The sequence below is a fragment of the Wyeomyia smithii genome, chromosome 1, assembly GCF_029784165.1.
Source record: "Wyeomyia smithii strain HCP4-BCI-WySm-NY-G18 chromosome 1, ASM2978416v1, whole genome shotgun sequence".
NCBI classification, from domain to species: domain Eukaryota; kingdom Metazoa; phylum Arthropoda; class Insecta; order Diptera; family Culicidae; genus Wyeomyia; species Wyeomyia smithii.
Window position 1 is genome coordinate 167,823,017 of NC_073694.1, and position 18,130 is coordinate 167,841,146.

General features: G+C 41.1%; 4 protein-coding genes across 6 annotated transcripts in view; 3 read left to right on the plus strand and 1 right to left on the minus strand.

Annotated features, from left to right (window-relative positions):
• Positions 1–859: 859 nt before the first annotated feature.
• LOC129730303 (calcineurin B homologous protein 1) lies at positions 860–2,290 on the plus strand. The gene is made up of 2 exons (XM_055689525.1): positions 860–1,074; positions 1,512–2,290. The coding sequence occupies exons 1-2, from the start codon at positions 1,008–1,010 to the stop codon at positions 2,012–2,014; spliced, it is 570 nt and encodes a 189-aa protein (XP_055545500.1). The 5' UTR covers positions 860–1,007; the 3' UTR covers positions 2,015–2,290.
• A 32-nt stretch (positions 2,291–2,322) lies between these two features.
• On the minus strand, positions 2,323–6,848 carry LOC129730286 (protein transport protein Sec23A). 2 transcript variants are annotated; one of them, XM_055689491.1, is made up of 4 exons: positions 6,675–6,848; positions 4,392–6,612; positions 4,181–4,198; positions 2,323–3,250 (listed from the first exon to the last, which is right to left on the minus strand). In XM_055689491.1, exons 2-4 carry the CDS (start codon positions 6,606–6,608, stop codon positions 3,161–3,163), a joined length of 2,325 nt encoding a protein of 774 aa, XP_055545466.1. In that variant the 5' UTR covers positions 6,609–6,612; positions 6,675–6,848; the 3' UTR covers positions 2,323–3,160. The 2 variants fall into 2 exon arrangements, with proteins under 2 accessions (XP_055545466.1, XP_055545475.1); XM_055689500.1 differs by lacking the exon at positions 4,181–4,198.
• Positions 6,849–7,323: 475 nt separating this feature from the next.
• Positions 7,324–8,635, plus strand: LOC129730296 (mediator of RNA polymerase II transcription subunit 27). The gene is made up of 5 exons (XM_055689512.1): positions 7,324–7,600; positions 7,660–7,923; positions 7,990–8,077; positions 8,137–8,358; positions 8,441–8,635. The coding sequence occupies exons 1-5, from the start codon at positions 7,422–7,424 to the stop codon at positions 8,573–8,575; spliced, it is 888 nt and encodes a 295-aa protein (XP_055545487.1). The 5' UTR covers positions 7,324–7,421; the 3' UTR covers positions 8,576–8,635.
• A 6,754-nt stretch (positions 8,636–15,389) lies between these two features.
• LOC129720432 (juvenile hormone esterase) overlaps positions 15,390–18,130 on the plus strand; it is a 101,466-nt gene continuing 98,725 nt past the window's right edge. For both annotated transcript variants that reach the window (XM_055671942.1, XM_055672037.1), the window contains exons 1-3: positions 15,390–15,568; positions 15,629–15,696; positions 15,758–15,794. The gene's annotated coding sequence lies outside the window, so the exon portion shown is untranslated. The remainder of the gene's footprint in view (positions 15,569–15,628; positions 15,697–15,757; positions 15,795–18,130) is intronic.

Sequence of the window (18,130 nt, forward strand, 5' to 3'; positions counted from 1 at the left end):
CGCTTGGTCAAAAAGTGTATTACAGCCTTACCAGTTCGATTGGAACTTTTAATGACAGTCGGCCCAAACTATTACTCTAGGCCTTAAGATACAGGTTTGTATTTGCAATATACGCCCTTTTGTTAGTTCAGTGACGAGTTCAAACGATTCTGAAGGGATTCCAGTTGCACTGATCTAACGGTAACTAAATAGGTTTTGTATGACAGCCAAGTATAAATGACAGTTCTAAAAGGTATGCTATTCACGTCGATGCATTAGTATTAGTGAGCGTTATGAACTTTTCAGATTTTGTATGAAATTTGAAATGGTTATGCATTTTGAACAAAACTTATAAAACATACTTTCCTGAAAAGTTATAGAAATGATGTAGAAAAATGTTTTATTTGTGAGAAATACATAAACACGCTGGGGTTTAGGTAAAATATGCTGTTTTTCATCATTTTGCCGATAACCTTTTTGCACTTTTCGTTTTTTTCTTGTACTCTTATAGCGCTTCTAAACAGAGTCGCTTATGTTTCATACAGTAACAAAAGTCATGAGCTATGACAGTGACTAAGATTATGCTCCAACTATTAAAAATGTAGCATTTTTATATATTTTATTTCGACATATTGTCGCAATTTTTCACACTAAATCTAAATTAATATCAATTTCTAGTGTGTTTCAACTGGAGATTTACTTTTCAACCAAAAAAATCAAATATAAAACAACATAAAACGAGAAATTTCCAAAAATGCTCCGAATTCCATACAAAACGCGAAGTTTTTCATAACGAGATTTGTTTGTGTGCGTGGATAGACAAAAACGTAGCATACCTTGTAGAACTGTCATCATACTTGGACGCAAGCAGCCGTTCATTTCCGTTACGCATTCATTCATTGACAAAACACCTAGCTGGAAGGTTGTGTTTTATCCGTGACGCCGTCCAAATCGTACTCGCAAAGCTAGGAAAAACAGTCTTCTGAAGAATTGATTGACCTTTGACCAGTGGATCCCGATTCAACAAAATGGGCAATAAATCGTCACTGTTGCTGTGCGAAGAAGAGATCGCGCAAATTCACGAAGAAACGGGATGTGAGTATGTTTTGCTAAATAACTACTTGTTCCATTTGTCCTTGAGAAAAAAAAATGTGCCGATTTCTATATATGGAACTGATGTACGGTCGTTTGATTTACATACATTATTTGCAATACAGGTTTGTTGTTTCAAGATTGATTATATTCTACTGCAACAAAGCCATTCATCTGGACAGTAAATTACTTTTCTCTGTCGAGGCTGCTTTCAGTGACAGAAAGCTTGTACACATTAGATTTCTCGAAGACCAGTTATTGCAGAAATCAGGTGTTGAAACTTATCAAGCACCTTATCTACGACCGTCGCGTGCATGATTTTTATTTTAATTGCCATACAGGTACTTCGAGATAACGGTAGAGTTACTTGCCTTCAAAATTGTGCGCTGCAAGCTTCCAAGGCTTTCAAACTATTAATGACGATTTGTTTATAATTACAGTCACCCCCAACCAAATCGAACGTCTGTACTCCCGCTTCACCTCACTGGATCGTAACGACTGTGGCACTCTATCGCGGGAGGATTTTTTGCGTATTCCAGAACTAGCCATCAATCCGCTGTGCGAGCGGATCGTACATTCCTTTTTTGCAGACAGCAATGACGATCGGGTTAATTTCCGTCAGTTTACTCGCGTTCTGGCTCATTTCCGGCCAATCAAGCCGAGCAAGGAGAACAAACTGAACAGCCGGGAGGAAAAGTTGAGGTTTGCCTTTAAAATGTATGACTTGGATGACGACGATACGATCTCACGGGACGAGCTGCTGAGCATCTTGCAGATGATGGTCGGAGCCAACATCAGCCAGGATCAGCTGAATAGTATCGCTGAGCGGACGATCGTCGAGGCGGATTCGGTCGGACAGGGCAAGATTACATTTGAGGACTTTTGTCGGGCCCTCGAGCGTACCGAAGTCGAGCAAAAGATGTCGATCCGTTTTCTCAACTGAAGTCGAAGCTCGTGGTGTGATTGGTTTGCCAATTTATGGCAATCTTAGAGCAACAGAATGGATTGTGCATTTGTTTTAATCTCTGCGGGTGTTTTGGGCCTTTAGTTCAAACTGATGCACACGACGAGCGGAAAAACGAACGATGTTACCGAGACGGGGATAATATTCCAATGTAATGGTTTATTTCAATGTGTCTATAGAATGTAGCTTGTATGGTGTATATAAAGGAAATTTGAAAGTATTGCAGTAAAACTAATAAACAAAATAGTGCTTGAATTTTGGCGTTTCTTCAATTAATTAAACCAGAATTTTATCTGATAAATATAATTAATTTATTTCCTACATAAACACAATGACACACTATTATTTGATTTCTGCAATTTTGTATCGTAAACCTAGTACGTTAATTGATCGCTTGGCTTCAGTTCAATTGAAGCTGTCGCGTCCGCGTCAATTGCCATCTTATCGCCAGTTAATGTTCGCGCGGTATTATTAATGGTCGAGCCAATTGGGTGCTACGCAAGGTTGCATATTCAATTTAAGGGTACTTTTTCGCCGCGTGCCGACAGCTCGCTGCATAAGTACAATTTAGAAATACGATGCATGACGAACTTGTAGTCCCTAAGTAGTACTACAAGTTTGTCGAATAATGTAATGCTCTAACTCTTATGCCTGAAGCGTAAAAGCCCATATTCAGTGCAATATTCAGTCAATATTCGCGGTGAATATTATAATATTCTCCGCGAATATTGGCTGAACATCCTGCTGAATATGGGCTCTTACACTTTAGGCACAAGAGTTAGAGCATTGCTTTCTTCAACAAACTTGTAGCATCACTTTCGGACTGCAAGTTTGTCGTACATCAAGTTAGAAAATTGTATTTGTGGAGCGAGCTATCGGCACGCGGCAAATTGAATGGAATTTACACCCCGAAATTGAATATGCAACCTTGGTGTTACGTATACTTACGAACGGGCGATGGCTGAAACGATTCTCCAACACAGTTCTATTGAGCCCGAACGGCTACATGTATTATTTTCATATCTTAACATCATATTTGATAAAACAGAAATACTACGCTCGCTATCGCATCAATTGCTGGCTGCTTCACACGATGATGTGCGTTAAGTAGTCACGATCGACCAATCACGTAGTAGACGAAACTGCTAGCTTTTTCAGATGCTCCATGAATACTTGCAGCGACACATCGTCCGTGAGTACCGACGCTCCTCCATCCTGTGGAAAATAAAAAAAAAGGATGAGCGTGAACCTGGTCCAAATAAGGGGTTAATTGGTAGACCCTATTAACTTTAAATTTACGTGGTGACTGCTATTTACTTTTAACTGTAATGTGGATGCTTAAACGTATAAAAACACACTTTTATCTTTGATGTCTTTGTTGACTTGAACAAATTCAGTTTCATTTTATTTCAAAAGGCTTGGAAGCGTTGTTTAAAAACTGTAGTAGGAAGCGATTATCCAGCAACATATTTTCCCCAATATGTTGTGAAGTGGTAGTATGTATAAATGCCAAAAATTTCAAAAACAAATCGAACCCAAGTCTATAAATGACGCCAAACAAAAACCTATTTCATCATCGAATTATTTGCAACTGTGTGTCATTAATATGCAAATCATGATCCGTTGAAGACCAACCGAGAGCATGTGCATAACAACAATGATTAATAATGATGTTTTAAAATCAATATAAATAAAACTCTTTTATACATACTAAACGAGAAGTTATTACTTTTCACAAATTCGAATTATTTCGAGCTCAAACCTGTCAGAAATTTTCTTTTGGAAATTTTTTTTTAATTAAAAAGAACTGCTTTTTTAAATGAGAAGAATATAACATGTTGGCAACGTTCCATTCAAAATCAAAACAAAATGGTCTGAGTTCTACACAAAAAAATTGAACAAAAATAAAAAAACTCCATAGATGAGTTTGATAGCTACTACAAGACGAAGTATTAATACTTGTTCTATCATATATCTGAATTTGTTAGTAAATATAAGATCTTAATAGCTAGGTACGTTAGAAACCCAATAAATATTAGTACACATTTGAAAAATTGTTAGTTCCCGTCGAACCCAAGCAACCAAGACCTTCTGCCCCAGAGCGAGCAAGAAAAGACCCGAACAAAAGAAAATGACAATATCTACCGCTGTTGACGCAGCCATCTGCCACCGGAGAAACACGCCCCCATGGATGATGGTCGGATCCAGTCAAGGTGGATTCACGATTCGCGAGATAAGATTCACACGTGACAAGGTAACGAGGACGATGAGAGGGAAAACATTCAGGGTCAGTAAGAAAAAAAAAAAACGAAATTCTTATCTCTGCTCCCTTAACGGGAGAGCCTTCGTAACTCACCTGTCCGTAGGCGTACATGTTGTTATGCGTCTGCGAGGGGTTTACTTTGGATAGCAGAAATCGAGCCTGTGAACCGCCCTGTTCGGTGTCAATGTACCGTGGCATCGGAAAACGGGTTTGTAAAATTTCCTGAGCATCGTCGACCGGAGCTTGCAGCAGTTGCTTAAAGTTTTCGTATTCGGGCATATCTTGATACTTCAGATTACGCCACTGCGCTATTGTTTCCCCATGGAAGATAAGAATTTGGAAGAAAGTATCCATCAGCAAAATGCGATCTGGCTGGATGGACGACGTGTCTAGTAGGACCGGTTCTGGTGGACCGTTGAACGAATAGGAGTACAGAATTGGTTGAATCATGATCAGCGATTGGGTGAGGTCTTCCCGCATGAGCATGTGCCGGTAAAATGTAGTTTCATCAGGCGAGTTATTAAATACTTGTAGAAACTGCGATCGTCGCAGATGGTACATGAACTGCGGGAACAATGAAAAATTCTCCGCCAGCCGGAAACTGTTGGGATCATCTTTACTGTATTCACCGAATTTCTGGCACAGCCGGATGAGCTGCCGATCAACCCAGCGCAAAGTGTCAGGTCCGTCGTCCGATTCGGCCCGATAGACAACCATCCGAGACATAAGCACAGCGGCAGCTTCCTGATCGAAGCCGGCGCTTATCATGTGAAGATTTGCAGTGGCATCCGCCCAGCTACGTGCCACAGTAGTAACCCGAATCCTTCGCTGACCACTGGAATGTTGGTACTGAGTGATAAACTGTAGGCAACCCCGACCGCCCTGAGGTATTGGAGCGGCATGCTGATTAGCTACCTCGAAAAAGAATGCCATCGTACTGTTTGGAGTCATGGTACAGAGTTTCCATTGTGCGGTTCCTCCCATGCCTATCTCCGAGTCGGCCACCGAAGCGTTTTTAACGTTCAAAGAAACACAAGATCCTATACCACCTTCGATTTTAAGCTCCCGAGAACATTTAATCTCCAACGTTCCGTTGAAAGCCATTTTTAAATCACCTTTTTGATCCACTGCAAAAACTCGCTGGTAAGTTTGTTTAAATAGTGACGAATTGAATGAATCTCCCATAACCATATGACCACCGGTTGAGTTACAGCACTGCTTCAACTCCATTAGACCGGTTTGATCAAGTGCGCAAGAATAAATATCAATGCAATGGCCGTTGGTCGCCGACCTCAGCGCAAGTGCTTCGTAATGTTTGATAGCTTTTTTCATATACTTGGCATTGTCCTTTTGGATATCGTGATGGGATCGAATTGGATGTTTCAGTTCATCGTCCACTACTTGACCGGGACCCTGCGAGCAGGGACCCCCGAGGAACAACATCGTACGAGCACCGGTATTCGGGTAGGTACATTCCAGTAAGCCAACCGCAATGGAAAGTGCTGCTCCTGTTGAACGCAGGAATCGCTTGCCTTGTGGAACAGGCCACGGATCCCGTTGTAGCTCACCAAGTAGGTCGGTCAGTGCCATGTCGCATTTATGTAGCGGTTGTAAAAAACGATTAGCCGGTGGTACTGGCCCGGTAGGACCTCGCTGTTGGGGCTGCTGTTGATTCGGTCCAGGTGCTCTTCCAATGCCAAGCATATCCTGAATTTGCTTCGCCGATAAATCCTTCGTTCCACGAAAAACGTAACTTTTGGAGCATCCATCCGTTCCGAGTTCATGCACTTGAACCATTTTCCCGAAGGTAATCAAGCCAACCAATGCATTCGCTGGCAATAAACTGAGTGACATCTGTAGAGAATCCTTCAGTGCTGTCAGTTCTTCCTCGTCCATACAAGTGTCGACCACGAACAAAAATACCGGCGGCAAACAAGGCGCCCTGGTAATTGTGTATTCTATCGTACTAAAACCCGCAATCAACTCCGCCGGTTGGTGCTGTTCCGAGATAGCCGCATACTGGGGTGGAAATGGATTACGCTGGAAGCAAAAATTGCACACCCACAGTTTAGCGCGGTAGTCCACCTGGCACATCGGATTCAGAATAGCTCGACAGGTAGTTCTGGTGCAAACAACCGGATCGTACAGTATCGGCGGAAGATCCGGACGCTCTTTCAACGGTTGGTACAAACAACCGAGCGGGACGACCATACGGCTAGCATCCAGTCGACTCGAAGGCCAAACATTCCAAGTAAAACGAATGCCGTCACGGTCCTCGTTCTGCTGTATAAATTCTTCGTACGTTGTCATTTTTCTACAGGATAGTAAAATGCAATGTCATTTGAGAGCAGTTTTGATACAGTATTTTGTACTTACCTAATAGAAATATTTTTCTCACACTAGACCAATAAGTAGTTATCAGTTTGAGTTATTAAATATAACGAAATTATTTAAAAACCATTACTACAGGTGCATAATATCCACGACGTGCTGATAAAGCAATCGGTTAACCTTCTCAGAGAAAACACGTCAGAGGCCAGATGTCAGGTAAATTCGCTTCACTTTACACGTCATTTCGCCACATAACTCCTTTCAGAAACGTCGCCATCATACAACCAGGGATGCCACATGTACAGATTAATCTGTATTTTACAGATTTTTGGCCCAAGTAACGGTACAGAATCTGTGTATACAGATATACAGATTTTCGTCGAAAAGTACAGATTTACAGATTTTTCGAAATTGACATTAATTTTTAAAAACACTTCAAATTTTATTTCATTAAATATTAAGCAAATTGAACATATTTTCAACTCCTCACACGTTTTAAGCTAAAAATTTTGTTTATGTACCATAAAAACTTAAAAAATACAAAGTTCTTTATGTTTAAACAACACAGGTTTTTTTTACAGATATTTTTGTTCCAGATACAGATGCTCAGATTTTTTCAAGGGAAAACACAGATTTAAATGTGGCAACCCTGCATACAACTGATACAACTACGAACTCTCGGACTGTTTGTTTGTTATTAGTTTGACGTTTGTTTCATTCCGGTGATCGGCTAAAGTGAAACAATAACTTGTTTTTTGTTGGCTTACTTATAACATTGTTGTTCCTATTAAAATGAATTTAGAACCGATTAACAATGCTTTATCTCATTTGCGAGTTTTACGATCCAGCGTTGGTCAAGTTTTTGAATCCCTTGGAAATGGTGTCCGAGCAGAACACGGCGAAGAAGGCAAAGAGCAAAAGTTTCTGCACGAATTGCAAGAGCATCTGAATGCCGTAAATTCAAATCTCAGGTATAATCGTCCATCACAAAGCGGCACTGCGGAAAATAAAAGCTCCAAATTACTTTCAGAGAATTCGAGGTATGCATCAATGATCTTACGCCGCCGCAGGCTCCTTTTAATCTGGCCAACACAGCGTATCTCTCGCTGGAAACTAACCTTGAACGACAGGCCCTGTACCCACATCTAGTACAAAGCTACAAGTGGCATGATAAACTGCACGAGTACAGCACCTTTGCCTCAACGCTGCTGCAGCAAAATACTCTCAAACGATCCTATTATGGCAACACCAAGCGGCGAAGGTCTCTACCTTCTAGCCATCTCGCTACCCCGCAGTGAGTATCAGACTATTATCCAGGTGTTATACATATTCTAATAGCAAAATCTCAAATCTTTTAAAGAACGGTGGATAACCTCATTGGTGGTATTCACTTTAACAACATGAACCTAAAAATCGTTCGTCCCTCGATGACGAACGCAATCTTGCACGTAAGACCGATTCGAATTTTATGCTATTGGATTATCTTCTCATATTTTTGTCTTGCTAGATTACAATAGCGCGCGTGTTACGAGCGGCCGTCATTTTGAAGGGGTTACTTATCGAGTGGGTCACCGTGAAGGGTTACGACGAGTCCCTGCTGGACGGAGTCGATGAACACTGGACCGAATCGCGCCACCAGGTTTTCCGGAAGGTGCAGGACCATGCTCATTCGGCCATGTTGCACTTCTTTTCACCAACTTTGCCTGAGCTGGCGATTCGTAGCTTCATTGTGAGTGTTCAAAGCTACTGTGAAACTACCAAGCAGTTGTCATTGTTATTTTTTTTTTTTTTACTTTTTCTATTCCGTTTAGACTTGGTTCCGCAGTTATGTGACACTGTTTGCTGATCCGTGCAAAAAGTGCGGCAAGCATTTGCATAATACTCTGCCACCCACGTGGAGAGATCTGCGAACCTTGGAGCCTTTTCACGAGGAGTGCAAACAGTAATACTTGGTTCATAAACACGTAAGTTTACATACTAAATTAAAAATGAATAAAATCATCAAATCCTTGGTATCAAATTCCTTTTCAACCGTGAAATTCTTTACTATACTGGGGTATTTTCTGTAAAGAGCAAATAAGCTTGGAACGAGAGGGCATATTTTTAATGCTGATTGATAGCTTTCATGCAATTCTATGCTAAAATATATCTATCAAATTTTGATATGAAAATTATCGTAAATATTTTTTCCTACCCACTTGATGGTGATCTGTCAAATGTATATGCAAACACAAAACTTGATTAGAAAAACATAATCAATAATCAAATCGAATGATAATAACAATTCACTAAGGACTGCACAGATTATTTATTTGAAATTCTATTTCATGACATTTTGCGATTAATTTGGTTATGTTTCGTGCGGTGCGAGCATAATCAACTGACAACCCCCTCAAAGTACTCATAGATAAATCAGTGTATAGGGCGCGACAGGAAAAAGGCGAAAATTTGAAGTATTTCCACAGACAAACAGACGTACCATTTCATACTAAATTCTTAAAAAATGGCGGTTATGAGTAACTTGTGCGACACCTACTGGACATATTCCGTAAAAGATAAACTTTCAACCTTTCTGCTGTTTTGATTGCTCGGCACGCGACAACTGTCAACTGAGTTCAAAGGGGAAAAGCACATCCGCGGCACCACCGCTGCGGCGAGAATATTCCGCGTTACTGAAACTCATTTGAATTTACCATTATTCTGATCCACGAAAATAAATTTCGTAGTACGTCTGTTTGTCTGTAGTATCTCTTAATATCCCGTTTTCAACTACTTTAAGCAATAATATCAACATTTTCGAGTTCAGTTATTTTCATTAGGGGCTCTCAAACAAATTTATTGATGAGTACTTCATTTTTATCAATGACATTCTCGAGACAACGGCCGGAAGCAGAACATGCCTTTCGAACGTAGTTCTCCGGTGCGTTATGGTAGACTTCAAAATCTTCAAACTAATAGCGAATTTCTTTATTCCACTGGATCAGTGCAAATCTACCCAGGAATGAAGAAACGACTACGCGATTTACGACGCAAGTAAGAGAGAGATGCCAAATAATTGTTTATGAACAAAGCAGGTGCGGTGGTGCGCTAAAATTTTACGGTTCGCTTCGAGCGTATTGATCCTAAGAAAAGTAGGCCTTTATTTTGATTTGAACGCCAGAATCAATGGAAACAGGCGGCATTTTCAAGCCGTTAGACACCACTAAGCCAAACATCATGGAACCGGCCGGATGTTTGTTCCGGAACTATCATATATCATATTATATAGACCGTTCCGATAATTATAAATACACTTACGATCAACCGAATTTCAAATAACGTGCAGTATTCAACCAAACGTTGGCTGCGTCCTGTTGTTTACATCCAAAAAGAACAGATGCTGTCATTTTTTCTAACATTTAGTGCGAAATTTTGAAAATGCGTGGCCTTTCTCCCGAGCAAAGAAAGCGAATTGTGCACAAATGGGGCACCGTAAATGGTCTTTCTATAAGAAAATTAGCCAGAGAAGAAGGTATAAGAGTCGGAGCAGTTCAAACCGTATTGCGGAAGTATCGTGAAGAGTGCACTTTTACTGATGCCCCAAGACGTGGTAGAAAACCCGGGCCTGTTGATCCCACAATGGACAAAAGGTTAAGAAATACTACAAGCGGCATCCTTCAGTGTCAGTACGAGATGTGGCGAGAAAGCTTGGAACCTCGGCGAGTAACGTTATGCGTGCCAAGGGAAGAATGGGTGTGCAGACCCGTCGGAAGCAGAAGCAGCCAAAACGAAATCCAAAACAAGCTGAATCTGTGAAACCGAGAGCTCGGAAGCTTTATGACAAACTTCTGACCAAAAAAATGGGCTGTGTTATCATGGATAACGAAACCTACATAAAACTGGACTATAAGACTCTGCCAGGACCGCAATTTTATACATCACCAAAGGGAAAGGATGTCCCTGGACCGGTGAAAGCCATTTACACCGAAAAACTCGGCAAGAAGGTAATGGTTTGGCAGGCCATTTGTGAATGTGGGAAAATATCTCGTCCATTCATTACGGATGACACAATGAATGGTAAAATTTACGTGAAAGAGTGTTTGCAGAAAAGGTTGTTACCCATGGTTAAGCAGCATAACAATCCTCCAATCTTTTGGCCCGATCTTGCTTCCTGCCATTACTCTAAGGATGCACTAGGGTGGAATAACACAAATAATGTCACATGTGTCCCAAAGGAGATGAATCCTCCAAACTGCCCTGAAATTCGCCTCATTGAATTTTTTGGGCTTTGACCAAGGCAAAGCTAAGGAAATATGTCAAACCAGCGGACAATGTTGAAAAATTTAAAAAAGATTGGCTTAAAGTGGTAAAAATGGTCGGAGAACACACTGTGCAAAAGCTTATGAGTAGTGTTAAGAGAAAAGTTAGAGAACTCGCGTATCCTACGAAAAACAATCCCAACTTGAATTGAAACTGGAAAGAAAACACTTATTATCTATATTTCAGAATAAAATGACCCGAAAAATCCTGTATTTTTTTATTTATTCAAGAAAGGAGATGTATTTATAATTTTCGGAACAGTCTATATATCACAGGGCCGGCGTTTCATGTGGGTAGTATGGGTAGTAGTACCCACTCGGAAAATATCCATGTGGGTACTTACCCACACGGAACTATTGGACAAAACCAAAAAAGTACTGTTGCGAGCGACATATTTTTTGATGGATGGTTGAGCGAGAGGTTATAAATCTACAGACTTATGTACAGTTGTAACATTACACAGAGAAAAGGATTTTTTTTATTGTTTCATTTACGATAGAGTTCTGAATTTAATTTACGATAGAGTTCTAAAGTTTTGTTTTCTCGTAGAAATTTCCCATGCCAAATTTGAGCTCAATCGGACTTTGCGAAGTAGAGCCTCAAAGCGGTCAAAGTTGCAGTTTTTTGATCGATAAAAGAAATGTTCGAGCTGGGAGTGTCTCTTGTGTGTTCTGGTGTAGCTCGAGTCTCCCAACGCAAAAGTTTCCATGTCCCTGAAATTTATTTTTGTTTTTAAAACAAATTTATATGAAACAACATCAGTTTTCGTCATTTCATGCATTTCTAAGAGATTTGCTATGAAAAAAAATCGATTTCTGAAACTTCAAGAACTACTCTTGTGCATTTTTTAAGTTAGTCAAAAATGTAAGATTTTCACGACTGTAAGTGAAACTCTCTCAGAAGTTCGATTAAGCTCAAATTTTGGATGGAAACGTTTTTCTAGAAGACAAAATTGTTGAGTCCTAACGTTAGCATTGAAAAAAATACTCAAAAAAGCCCGATTTTTCGTGAGTTTACATTTAAACGCACTAACGAAACTACACATGAAGCTTCAATCATAGTAACCCATGAGTCAAAATTTACTCAAACTCTAACCATAATGGCGAAAACAGTGAAGCTACTCCGCTCAGAAGTGTGCGCGATCATAGAACGTTACCCCGTCGCGTCGAAAACAGACATCGTACGGAAAAGCGACGCCGGTTACGCTTGTTTCGGTATCTACAACATCTTGGCACTGCTGGACTACAATCAGTTCATCGAAAGAAAAACCGGTTCCGGACGGCCGAAGACCCTGAGCGACAAGACGATCCAAATAATGCTGAAGAGGAACGAGGGGGAAGTGGCTACATCGCTGCGTACGCTTGATCTGGAGATCGGTTCAACCGGCTAAACAGTGGAAAAGTACCTGGCGAACATGGACATCAGAAAGCGGAAGTCCCGTCCATTGGTTTCGGAGTTGCTCGATGATCGAGTCGGTTTTTCCGGCGAATCGCGACGTGATGATAGAGGTGCCTAGACCTATCTCACCCTGGATGACAACAACTGGCAGGGCACTCCATAAGTGACCTCTGAGGTGAAATTCATTTCACACACCAAGTTCCCAAAGAAGGTGCTGCTGTGGCTGACAATAAGCGAGAAGCTCCGTACTGGCCGTGAACGAGGAAATTTATAGTACGAAGTGCCTGCCGGAAGTTGCGTCGTTTATCAAGAAATATCGTAGGGGCGAAGATGCGGTCCTCTGGCCCGATCTGGTTTCGGCCCACTACTCGAAGCAATCATTGGAAGAGATGGAGCGGCTGAAAATCGATGCGGTACCCAGGTCGGCCAACCCACCCAACGTTTCCCAGCTGCATCCCATCCAGAGTTTCTGGACAAACCAGAAGCGTGAGACCTACCTCAACAATCTTGACGCGAAAAATGTGGAGGAATTGATAAATATAACGAAGAAAGAACTCAAAAACATGCCTACACGCATGTCCACCATGGCGAATGTCCCGGTAAACTCTCGGGAAGCCACTCGCAAGGGCGTGGAATTACTTTTGCCAATGATCCTATATAATTGCCTTCCATGGGAAATTGATGGGAAACATGACTACTGAACGAAATTCGAAAATCTAATTTCTCTTAAACATTCTATTGGCACCCTATTGTTGATGCACTGTCGACTTTATGTAATATTTTGTTCAGGTATCAGAAGGTCACCCTTCATCTCCCCTCCCCCCTCCCCCCCCGGCTACGCCTTTGTCACCCATGAAGCTTCCCTATTCCTTACTACCCACTCGGGAAAATAATGTGACACCGGCCCTGATATATCACCACTTTATATCACTTTATCCGGAACATCAGCAAATTTCTTCGGCGAAATGACCCGGTCTGTGCGACTGTAGGATACGGCATCGATGCTGAACAGGTATTTGTCGGAGAGCAGGATTTTCAGTACACTAACGTCGCTTTTTACGCGGGGGATACGTGCCGCGTAAAAAAACCGCGTAAATTCCGGAATCCGCGTAAAAAAAACGCGTAAATTCCTGAATCCGCGTAAAAAAAACCACGTAAAAAGCGTGTATTAGTTATTGTATTTGCTTTTTCAACAAAAAAGTAGTCACTCGTACTTTACCCACTCCGTAATGAAGTGATGTATCACTCTAGCTCTGGAAGATCCGTGAAAGCCCCCTATGATGCCCCCTAATTTACCGGGCTGCGAGAAATCTTTCCGCGGACCAATTTGATCACGTTTTGCGTTCGTGCAAACCGCAGACCTCCGCTCTCTGGGTTTCTTTTTTTCCTGTAGGAGCCTATGACCACTGCTACCATTAGTTAGATACATTGTGGTGTACTCCGCGTTAATTTATATGCACTGTCAGTTCGTTCCATCACTATGGGTACAGTGATAGTCGCACCCAGACTTTGCATTTCACCCCAAGAAGGTATGACTTCTTTGATTGAGTTCCTTACCTTCATTAGTTCAGCAGACCATATCTCGTTAGGAGAAAGGATACCTTTTCCAAGAATACGCAGTCATTGCTGAATTAATGCGCTGCATTGGCATAGTAAGTGTTCCGAGGTTTCTACTTCAGAATTACAGAAACGACATAAGTTATCTGTCAGTTTACCTTATTTTTTAAGGTGATACTTACTCGGACAATGTCCAGTCAGTAGGCCAGTTTATGAACTCGGATCAGCTTTATTCATACTCAGTAGGTTCCGTGTGATTCTATTACATGGTGTAATGAACAGTTTAGATGGTCTTGCTCTTGAGTAAGCCATCCAGTCGGCATTAATCATTATTGATTATTCTGTCAGTTTACTTTATTTTTTAAGGTGATACTTACTCGGACAATGTCCAGTCAGTAGGCCAGTTAACGAACTCAGACCAACTTTATTCATACTGAGTAGGTTCCGTGTGATTCTATTACATGGTTTAATGAATAGTTTAGATGGTCTTGCTCTGGAGTAATCCATCCAGTTGGCATTAATCATTATTGAGCTCAGATTTCAAACATGATGAAGATACCCCACAGAATTGCTCCGGCCATTCTATACCACAATGCCCAGGCACCCAGTATAGCTTAACAACGTTTGTTACAGTTAGTTGTCGAAGGGATTAAATACAATCCTCGAAGGGATTGAATACAGCTTGACTATCTGAGAAAATGCAGATATTGGCATACCTATATTTCCTAGCCAAGCAAATACTCGTGCGTGTTCAAATAGCATTAATTTCAGCATGAAAACCTGGGCCACTGCCCCATTGGAACTGATATATTGACCCTAGCGCCTGCAGATTCACCTATTTTAGAGGCATCTGTATAAAATATGACTGATCCAGGACGAACTTTGGGACATTCTTCTTCCCATTCACTGCGATTGGATTCATTTACTTTGAAAGGAACATTGAAGTTAGTTCTAGCGTCCATCCAGTCTTCAGTTGGAAATCTTTAAGGATTCATAGATATCCTCTAAGATGTCCAGGAAGGGGATCCTGAAAACTTTTAACACGTTAGAGCCTAAGAGCACCTTTGTCGGCTTCAAGTTGTACATATTGATGTAAGGGCAGAAGATATAAGAGAGCTTCTAAGGCTTTGGATGGTGCACTGGCCATTGCTTCTGTTGTTAATAAGCATGCCAGACGTTGTAGTTTATCTAACTTCTTCTGAGCTGATAATTGTGTAGTTTTAGGCCACCACACTAGCGAAGCATAAGTTACTCTGGGTCTCACTATTGCCGAGTATATCCAGTGAATCATCCTCGGCTTGAGTCCCCATTTTTTGCCAAACGTATTGCTGCAAGCCCAAAGAGCGTTGTTTTCCTCTGAGATTGCATACTCTAGATGGTCGTTCCAACCAACTGTGTATCTCCCAACTTAAGAGTTGCAATATTATATTTGTTGGCCATGACGGCCTGTGCGCACCTTTCATAAGAAACATAGGTCGTAAAACAAAAATATGACATGGCAAAAGAATGACAAGTTTGTCAAACGACATCAAGACTAGAAGGAGGACGATAATCATTTTTTCCATGCGATCAATTAAGTAATCATTTGTAGCTATATCTCTTACTATCTATTATATTCACTTAGTCAATACTTAGTCAAGTGAAGTTTGGTGAAGGAGAAGTGTTCTTAGAATTACCATTAACAAGTAAGCTTAAATCTAAATTAAAATCTAAAACTGCAATCTTAAAAGCAATTATAAAATTAGGTTAGCATCATATTCTCTCAGCCTTCTGCTTCGGCGTTAATTATTTTAGATAAAGCACCTTACAGTTGGTAAGTCCACATTTTGGATTGTGTTTAATTCTTAAAATTAGCCTAAACTAAATCATTCTAGCAAATATTACTGGAATTAATAGGAGAGAAGACAAAACGTGAGTAATTAAGCATATAAGAGTTAACCTGCATAAAAGTAAATTGCTCTGTAATGTTATGATCCAACATATATATTTTAGGAAAATTATATTCGCATATAACCGGAGACAGCGTTTTATTTACTACCGGATTGGGATATAATTTTGGAAGTTGCTCTTCGTTGAAACCTAGATTTCAACAATATTTTCTATTTCTTGTAAATGGGATTATGACTGTGTTGGTTTCCCTCGCTCAGGTCCATTCTGTAGAGACCTTTCGATGTAATAAACTGTGACCCAATGACATCCTACCACCCTGAAAACATATTTTGGCGCTTTCTGGGCGAGCAGTTCATTTTTCAAATTTGAAAATTCGTAACCAAATACACTGTCAACAGAAATAGCAAATTAGTTACACAAATTAACTCAATATTTTCGCATTTTTTCGCGCCGAACCCTGTAACAATTTTACATTTTATAATACTTTCAAATGAGATAAAAATAGGGGGGATGGCCTCTTGGTAGCGGTTCATAGTTCAAAATAAAAGAAAGCAAAACAAAGCCTAGGTGCACGACAATCCGCAATCGGAACTTGAACTTCTGTTTATTATGCTTAGACTTCGCCGGCCAACTCTGTTAGTGTACAGGTTAATTTTACAGGAATTTTAACATGCGACGACAGGCTTGTTTGACCAGAATCGTACCTCGAAACCATCCTACAATTTGTTTAAAATAGATCCTAACTGAGTCAATGCAGTCATTGTTTTGCCAAACGATGTACCGTTCTACTTTTTTGAGACTTATGTAATATAGTCAAACATGCTTTAACGTTACAGATTAGGTTGCAAAGTATTTAGAAATAAGTATCGATGAAAAGGATTTTTTAACTCCCGTTACAGTAGAGTGTGTGGCAACACTCATTGGCAGTACCAGTGTGTACAGTTGTGTAAATATGCACGACCGATGGTATGAAACATTTTCATGTGGTGCAGGTGGTACTACGTAAATAAATGACCGATGGTACTTGACTATATTTTTTTAAACCCATAAATCGTTCTTACAAACTACTTGAGGATACAGAGTTTTTTGAAGTAGAATACTTCTCTCAGGAAGTTCGGCACCATAGGGATGTGAAATGAAAATCTAAAACCATGGGCGCAACTAAGGAAAATTTCTAGGGGGGGCTAGTTTTTATACACTTCATTTAAAAAAAATAGGAAAAAGAGTTACAATGCGCCTATTTAAAAGCGCATAAAGTAGTGTCGTAACAGAAGAAAAAATCACTTCAATCGGGAATAAATCTCCGAAGATGTATTGAATATCTTGACCATCTCTTTCAGCTGACAGTGATTCGATATTGAGGCGAACTAGGTTTGGTAAACGGCTGGGCAGTGCGTACCAGCAGTACACCCGTGCTAATCGGCATAAAATAGATCCCAGTGTGGTCCAAGGCATAATGCCATATTCTTAACTCCACGTGGAACCGACTGGAATACGAGCAACCATGAGAAGATTGGGGAACCGGTGGGAACTTGGTCGTATGCTGACAGGGAAGCGGTAGTTGTTCTCCTTGGAGAGCAGCTTGTCTGAGCGTCTGTTTTCCAGGATGGGGGCGGCTCGAACAGCGACTGATCCGAAGTGGACGATGAACTATGAAATGCGGTGTCTCGCCTCTACACTCAAGACGGTGGCCCCGTCGCGAGACTAGGTATCGCAGCCCTAGTAAAGCAGCATGCTGAAATAAACATACTACGAACAATCAAGAATTGAAAACGAACCGGAATTATCCGCAATGATCTAGTGACGAAATGAGACCGACCATTAGAAGCACGGTACATGTAACAGTAGATCGCTTAACGCCTCGGATGCCGACCGAATCCTGCTGGATCAGCTAGAACTTCACCAGTTCGGCATCGTTGCGCTCCAGGAGCTTTACCAAAAAGGAGAGAAGGTACGGCGAATTTGTGGCCGCAGGGCACAATTTTACCAGAGCGGCGGCACAAACAATGAGCTGGGTACCGGTTTTATAGTGCTGGGCAGGATGCAGAGTCGTGCGATCAAGTGGCAGGCGTTCAGCGACACGTTGTGTTTGTTGATAATAAAAGGCCGGTTCTACAACTACACCATCCTCAATGCTCTCTGCCCTCTCGAAGGACGTCCCGATATAGAGAAAGAAACGTCGCGTAGAGACATCAAGATCGTCATTGGGGACATGAACGCTCAGGTCGGTAGGGAAAACATATATAAGCCGGAGATTAGCTCGCACAGCCTGCACACCGTCACGAACGACAACGGTCAGGGATGCGTCAACTTCGCAGCTTCCCGCAGACTGGCAGTCCGAAGAACCTGCTTTCCCC

Coding starts and splice junctions, on each gene's coding strand:
- LOC129730303 (XM_055689525.1), top strand. CDS start 1,008: ATGGGCAATAAATCGTCACTGTTGCTGTGCGAAGAAGAGATCGCGCAA. Junction 1,075..1,511: donor AATTCACGAAGAAACGGGAT/GTGAGTATGTTT, acceptor TTATAATTACAG/TCACCCCCAACCAAATCGAA.
- LOC129730286 (XM_055689491.1), bottom strand. CDS start 6,608: ATGACAACGTACGAAGAATTTATACAGCAGAACGAGGACCGTGACGGC.
- LOC129730296 (XM_055689512.1), top strand. CDS start 7,422: ATGAATTTAGAACCGATTAACAATGCTTTATCTCATTTGCGAGTTTTA. Junction 7,601..7,659: donor GCCGTAAATTCAAATCTCAG/GTATAATCGTCC, acceptor AATTACTTTCAG/AGAATTCGAGGTATGCATCA. Junction 7,924..7,989: donor AGCCATCTCGCTACCCCGCA/GTGAGTATCAGA, acceptor AATCTTTTAAAG/AACGGTGGATAACCTCATTG.